Source organism: Theobroma umbraticum, unplaced genomic scaffold (genome assembly GCF_002168275.2).
Source record: "Theobroma umbraticum cultivar Fairchild unplaced genomic scaffold, ASM216827v3 scaffold_50.0, whole genome shotgun sequence".
Lineage (NCBI taxonomy): Eukaryota > Viridiplantae > Streptophyta > Magnoliopsida > Malvales > Malvaceae > Theobroma > Theobroma umbraticum.
This window is the reverse complement of record NW_018397261.1, coordinates 1,281,390-1,288,932: the sequence shown is the minus strand read 5'-3', so window position 1 is coordinate 1,288,932 and position 7,543 is coordinate 1,281,390. Positions and strand designations below refer to the sequence as shown.

At 33.0% G+C, this 7,543-nt stretch overlaps 2 protein-coding genes across 2 annotated transcripts in view; both read right to left on the bottom strand.

Annotated features, from left to right (window-relative positions):
* The window catches only part of LOC110417950 (glycine-rich RNA-binding protein RZ1A-like), a 3,262-nt gene extending 858 nt beyond the window's left edge, over positions 1 to 2,404 (bottom strand). Inside the window, exons 1-3 of the mRNA XM_021430556.2 lie at positions 2,244 to 2,404; positions 850 to 968; positions 4 to 307 (exon numbers count right to left, since the gene is read on the bottom strand). Of these exons, the coding sequence (XP_021286231.1) occupies positions 4 to 307; positions 850 to 960 (415 nt within the window). The 5' untranslated portion in view covers positions 961 to 968; positions 2,244 to 2,404. The remainder of the gene's footprint in view (positions 1 to 3; positions 308 to 849; positions 969 to 2,243) is intronic.
* Positions 2,405 to 5,306: 2,902 nt separating this feature from the next.
* The window catches only part of LOC110418358 (DCL-like protein), a 2,875-nt gene continuing 638 nt past the window's right edge, over positions 5,307 to 7,543 (bottom strand). Inside the window, exons 2-3 of the mRNA XM_021431056.2 lie at positions 6,911 to 7,289; positions 5,307 to 5,924 (exon numbers count right to left, since the gene is read on the bottom strand). Coding sequence (XP_021286731.1) covers positions 5,610 to 5,924; positions 6,911 to 7,273 — 678 coding nt within the window. The 5' untranslated portion in view covers positions 7,274 to 7,289 and the 3' untranslated portion in view covers positions 5,307 to 5,609. The remainder of the gene's footprint in view (positions 5,925 to 6,910; positions 7,290 to 7,543) is intronic.

Here is a 7,543-nt window from a genome sequence, read left to right as displayed (position 1 = left end):
CACTAGGACACTCTCTAGCAAAGTGTCCAGGTTTCCCACACTTAAAACACTCCCCACCATTAGATCCACGTCCACCATCATAGCTCCGGTTACGATCGTGATCGCGATCACGTACACGATCGCGGTTACGATCACCATCATAATCTCTCCCTGACCCTTGATGAGGCTGAGCTCTATCAACAGTTATATTCCGCCCATCCAAATCCATTCCATTCATTGCTTCAATAGCTTCTTCCATTGATGTTTTATCATCAAAAGTGACAAATCCAAATCCACGAGAACGGCCAGAAAACTTGTCAACAACTACCTGAATCAAACGAAACTTTTCTCAGTCAAAATCTTGTTGATGGTTAATTAAAACATCATAAAATATAGTTACAAGTGCAGGACAAAACCTCAACAATTAATGCAATATGGCATTCAAAAGATATTTAAGTTCCATAACAGTTTATTAGTATAATGATTTTAACAAATAGTGCTATTTTGATTACTAGTATTGTTCCGTAAAACATATTATTGTCATTCACAGTACTTAAGTCTTTTGGGCATCACATTGCCTTCACTCTAAATTGGAGCATAAACTGACACCTGAAAGGATAGTTTTTAAATGGGAGACTGATCACACATTCAGAAAGGAAGGTGGCAGCAGTGCAGTCAAATCAAAGACACTTGAAAAGCTTATAAATCAGTGAAAACTATTACCTTGTGTGAAAAATACTATCTAATAAATATAACCATTTGAACAGGATCAAGTTCAATGATAAAAAATCAGCAAACTCAAGTACTTAAAAGTTAAAAAATAAATAACAGAAATGATGCCGTGAAACCATTAATTTCATGATTCATTACCTTTGCCTCAAGAAGATTTCCGAACTTTTCAAATGCATCTTTTAAACCCCTATCTGATGTTGACCATGAAAGGTTACCAATGAAACAGCGGTACTCTACCTCTTCTGGCATACTGTAAGCTGTATTTTTTCAGCAAGAAACATTAACACAAAAGTATCTAATAGTGTGCATGTCAATCAATTTGAGATATCTTCTTGGAAAAAAAAATGCCATCACAAGATCAGCCGAAAAATGGAGGAAACATGCTCAAATACAAGAAAAAAATTGTAAACTCCTACACTGAGCACAAAGAATCCAAATTAACAAGCAACCAAAAAATTAAGAAGCAACTTATTATTGTTAAAACTTCTATGACTACAAGAAATCAATTTTCTTGCATTCACAGTACCATTCATTTTGAAACCTCATAACCGGAAAGAAGAAAACACTCTCCACAATAATAAATGCAGCACCAAACATTCAAATGCAATCACTTAGAAGATAAAATCATTGAAGGTATCAAGTCTTTTGGTAAATAAAAAACTGAATGAATGACTAGAAAAAATTACTTCACTGCATTTAGTTAAACAAGTTCAAAAAAGACAACATTAGACTCTGCTTGGTTGTTTCTTTTTGCTTCCATAAATGTTGCTAAAAGGAAAACGAAAATTGTAAAATACCAAATCATATGCCATTGAAAATCAGAAAATAATTACAATACAACAAGTATTCAATTATGAATGCTCAATAATAAAGTAAAAATGATGCCTTTTGATGTTTTAGAAGTTTTGGTTTCCAATTTCAACTATTCAAGAGCATAGTATTTTGTTTTCTATATACAAAAGCACTTGTTGTGTTTTGCTTCCCAAAGCAAAACCAGCAACCAAACAGAGGCTTAGCCTACAACTGCCACAGCAATCATCAAAATTAGCATAGCCCAATACACATCTCCTTTAATTTTTTTAAGAAAACAAATTCCCTTTCTTAATCATCAATATTGTCATCCTAAAAGTACTAGCAAACATGTCTTAAAGTAATGCACTTGTGCACCATCTCAAGCAACTCTCAGTTAGCAAACTGCCGACATACAACTTCAAAATTGGCCTCACCGTCACTCCGGCTTTTCGACAAATCCCTAAAAATAATCCACAACCACTACAGATAAACAGCTTATACACAATCAGATATCATTCCAGAAAATTCGTAAAATCAGGTAATTAAACACTCCTAGTCTACTAATCGATTAAAAATAACAGATTGCATTTAAAAACATTATAAAACAATTCGATTTTTCAGATCTGAAGCAAAAGCGAATCGATAGAAAACAACAATTAGAAGATTGCAGAAAAACCAGATTTAACGGAAAAAAAAATAAGAATCAGTTACGAATAGATAGAAATAAAGAATTCGCGTACCAGCGAAGCAGCGGCGAGTGAGAAGTAAAATTGAATAGATTTGTTAGGTTTGCTTTGTTTCGAAGGAAACCTAAAAGTGCAAAAAACACTGTGGGAAGTGAGAGAGAGAGAGAACCAGCAGCGTAAGCGGAAGAGTAAGTCTACGCGGCCTTAAAATCTTGTTTTCCGGATTTTTTTTGGTTCCTAGGAATAATCATATGAGGCTAGTTCTATGATAGGGTTAAGGAGTCATCTATATAATCTTATCTTGATAAATCATTATAAATGTTTGATAATTTAATTTTAAAAAATCCTTGATGAGAAACTATTAATGAAAAAGTGTTAAAAACCCTATAAAACAAAAAGATACTTATAGTTACTAATTAAGAGTTTCAACAATTTTTTAGGGTAATATTTCATTAAATAGTCTCTAAGGGTAATATTTCATTAAATAGTCTCTAAAATTAACTTTATTAATAAAAACAAGATTAATTAAAAAGCAAGCAACAATTTAATTTTACTAAATGAACAATTCATAAAATAAGAACCAATGTTCTTAAGGAGTTATAACGCATCAAAGGTATTAGCAAGGTTAATTCCTGAAACATCTCATCAGAGTTATGGAGTGTTTAAATAATAATTAAGGTCACATATATTACTTTGTAACTAAGTTAAGCTATAATACTTAGAAAAGTTCTTGAATTATTTAAAAAAAATTAAATAAGTCTTTATTTTTCATATTTATATTTAATTAAATTTTTTATATTTTACTTTTGAATCAAATAAGTTTTTATAATTAATAATTGACTAACTGTTGTTAATTAAAATACAACTTGTCATTCTTTACTTCATAATATTAACTTGACATACTGATATAGCATAATAATATGGTTTTTTGATATTTTTCACACTCAACCTGACATACTGATATAATATAATAATATGATTATTTGATATTTTTCACACTCAACCATCAATGGCACATAAGTATAAAATGATAAGTAATGTTTTGATTAATAACAATTAATCAAAAGTTAATCATAAATACATATTTGATTCAAAATAAAAATATAAAGACTTGATTAATGTAATAGAAGAATATAAACTTTATTTTCTTGAATAGAATAAAAATTATTAATTTATTTAAATTTTTTAAAATAATTTAAAAAAATTTTCAAGCATTATAACTTGAATTAACTAAAAAGTATAAATTTACTTATAAAAATATGATGTTTATGATGCACAATAGAGACACATCTTAAGCACCAAAACCTTGAGAGGCAATTAAGAATTGCGATGAGAAACTTGAACAGCCACAAGTCTCCCTTACCTTAAGAATTGGCGACACTTAACCCTGTACATCAATTTTGGGAATTCCTAGCCTTGGGCATCAATGCCTCTTCGTCTTCCTCTTCCTATTTTTGTGTTTATGGATTTTTTTGGAAAGTGAGAAACTTTGCGTCTAACTAACATTAAGCTAAGCCACAAACCACCATTGATGTTATTTATTCTACTTGAACATCTTGTTCAGCTTAATTCTTTTTTCAGTTTAAAAAGCTACTGTGAAATTCTTTTAAAAAATAATAATTTTTGATAAGTTATTTGAAAAAATAAATTATATAAGTTTTTATTTTGATTAAAATAACAATAAAGAGTATTCATGTTATCTTAATCATCTAATAAATTAAAATAGAATAAGTTTATTTTAAATTTATATATGATTTCAGATGTTAAAATAAAAAAAATTTATAAAAAAACAAAACAATTTTTAAAATAATATTAGATTTTTTGGTTAAATAAAAACTTTTGAATTTAGAGCCTTCTTTTTTCTTAACTTTTGTAAAAATAAAACAATCTTGAATTTTGCTATTTTATTGCTGAGCATTTTTTTTTTTAATAATTTTTGTAGAGAGATCGATAAATGACAGAGAGAGATCATAAATATACGTTGGAGAAAGGTGATTTGAAGAGTGAAGGGGAAGGGAGGAAGATTGATTGAAAGAGAGGAACATGTTTTCAAAAGTTGGAGTGTTTTTAAAAAAAGAGAAAAGAATGCTCTTTGAAACTTTTTTTAAAATTCTTTTTTATAAAATTTTATTTTAAAAATTTTACAAAAATTTTGTTAAGCTTGATTTTTACATTTAATAGATAATTAAGTTAAAAAAACTTAACCAACCAGGCGCGAAGTGTGTATGAATCACTATTAATCCGGACTAGGCTGCTATAGCATCAGCCTTAGCCTCCTCGATCTCGATTGGTGCAGTGGTATCGCTGCTAGCAGCTTCATTCCTCAAATAGAATAGAGTAAGGCTATGGCTGTGGTTGCTGTAGTGGCAAGCTTGGCTCTGGCGGTGTTTGGTGTGGCAGGAGCTACGCTTGGGAGGACTCCTGTAGTGAAGTCCAGTTTAAGAGTGCTGATCGGAAGGTGGATGGCTATGGCTATTGCTTTTGGCCTAGCCAAGTTGATCGGTACTATTGGATTGTGATGTGCTTGGCTAATGCTGCTTCGTTGCGTTTCCTTCTCCTTCCTACTTCATAGTCACAAACATGTAAAATTTATCCTGTGCAATGACGGGTAGATGCCATGTTTTTTTCTTTCTTTTCTCTGAAATGCTAAATAATCACACGTCCTAGCTCTAAATCAAACGTGACAGAATTTGTTGTGTTAATTTCCTGCATCTTCTCCAATTTCCTGTCTTCTATTGTCATTCTTGCTATATTTATTGGGCCGGTTGCTCGCAAGAGTTCCGACCCCATTCTACTTGTTTTGTCAGCAATTAAGGTAAATTGCTTGATAGGGTTTTCTTTTTTTTTTTTTAATGGGTAGCCGAATAATTTAATAAGCTTGGTGCTACCGTGTGCGGCTCAGTAAAGGACAAATGGAATATTCTTGCTCCACAAACAAAAGGGGAACAAGGCTATGCAACAATTGGTTTTCATTTTTGTTAGTTTGCGATGGGAAGCCTTTTCTCATGTTAAAACGGCTCCACCTACTGGAATACATACTTCGCCAGAACAGCAATATTCCGTGGACAATCCTCAATCCAAAGCTCTGTTCTAATATAAAACACAAAACACACACCATTTCAGACCAGATTAAGGCCTTCTAAGTAGAAGTGGCTCATTGTTTAATTGTTGATTAATCACACTGTACACTTTAAACAGGTGAGAAGAAAAATCCTGGATGGTTCCAACTACATTGCTCAAAATGCAACACAAAAACAAAACGGCAATAAACGATGTCAAGCCTTGATTAGATCAACATCCAAAATTTTGATAATACATCAGTTTAGCTGGGAACTTGGGACCATATATAAGAAAGGACAAAGCGGTTTATCCTACAATATATTTGAATCCAAATTCAACTCCATCCCAAGTACCACTGCCTTAGTTTCTAGACTTACCACCTCTTCCACGCCCTCGTCCACCTCCTTTTCCACCACGTCCTTTCCAACCCCCACTGGCCAATGCCCTGTTTGCATCAGGTTTTATCTTCATCTCTTCTGGCAGAGGAAGTATATGATCAACACACTTCCTAAAGCTAAAATCATCAACAGTTTCATCCTCCCTAATGACAAAAAAACATTTACTTTTCCACATTGGATGATTCCGAATTTGGAAAGCTCTGATCCCACCACCAATCTTTTTGCCAGGTTCTAGATGACCTTTCTTGAGCAAGTCCAGTAACACCATATGCTCATACTGTAATACAAAGTCAACCATGAACATAACATTAAACAAACTTTTAAGTATTTCGGTACCCAAGGAACAAACTTAAAAATGCAAGATTGAGGTAACAAATTTTCATGTGCATTCAAGGCATTTTAATTCATTATATGATTCACTCTTTATATCACCTGGACAAAGAAATAATTGTTTAGTATTATGTTCCAGAAACACCAAGAATTTGTGTAAAAGAACTATGAAATTCAAATTGTTATGCATCCAGTATTGCAATCTTTGTTTACAACTAGCTAGTTTAAATACGAACTTTGAGATAAACTCTTAAAAGAGGCGGCCTATTAATGGAAGTAAGAGTTAAACCCCAAGAGGATTTCTTGAAAGCAAGGTGAATTACAAACCAATATAAAGGAAGATTTACATGCATTCATGGGCATATGATATATCACCTCTAGTTCCTCATGAAAAATGCAAAGGCCGATTTCAATTTGAAAGAGGCTAATAAAAGCAGTTCTGTTTAGTCTAGGAGCCACTGATACAACTATAAGTAGAGTTTACAATATACAGAGCTAACAATGCAACAGTTCACATTCCATCACTAGAGTTACAAATAGAGTACAAGGAAAAACATACTGACACATAAGAAATCGAATAACCAAGCAATTGACTGAGTTCTACTTCATAAACTCCCCCCTTAACAGCCATCCTTTATCTAAAAAGAGCTAATACTACCAGCTAGTAGTAATTGTTAAGCTTAGCTTCTACCGAGAATGAGTTCAATTCAACTCTTTCCCAACATCAAGCATCAGATAACAGAAAAGGTTACTCCTTTATGCAATCATCTTCTTTCTTCACCATGAAAGCTATAATTGTGATACTAATATAAATCAAAATTTTCTTTTTTTGAGCATCATATAAATTACAAAAGTCAAAGACAACTACAAGCATAACAAAATACAGATATTTTAATCACCACTAAGAACCCAACACGTATACTGTCACATTACCTTGTTAAGGTTGAGTTGAGTAGGCCAATAATGAAGCAAATTGTAAAAGTAATCAAACATCTCCATGGACGACCCAAACTCCTTTGGGCCCAGCCGGACCAGACACGACTCGGACAACCTTGCCTCTTTCTCCAGCCTTTCTTCCTCAACGGACTTCTCCACCTTCTGTTTCTTGGATAAGTCATCGTTTTCTTCGCTGTCTTCGTCTCTCCCGCGCTTCGAGTTTGTGTCACCGTTGTTGAACCTGTCAGCATTGTCTCCACCATCAGGGTTTTGCGCGGAGGAGGCAAGGGTTTCAAGATCCATGTCTTCAGCTGGTAGGTTGATCTCGTTTGGCTCTGGCGATGCCTCTTTCTCTGACATTGCGGAAGCTAATACCCTAGAAGTTTGGCAACAGTGGAGTTAATAGTAAAAATGATGCCTTTTGATGTTTTAGAAGTTTTAGTTGCCTATTTTCCACTATTCAAGAGCATAGTATTTTGTTTTCTATATACAAAAGCACTTGTTGTGTTTTGCTTCCCAAAGCAAAAACAGCAACCAAACAGAGGCTTAGCCCACAACTGCCACAGCAATCATCGAAATTAACATAGCCCAATACACATCTCCTTTAAATTTTTTTAAGAAAACAAATTC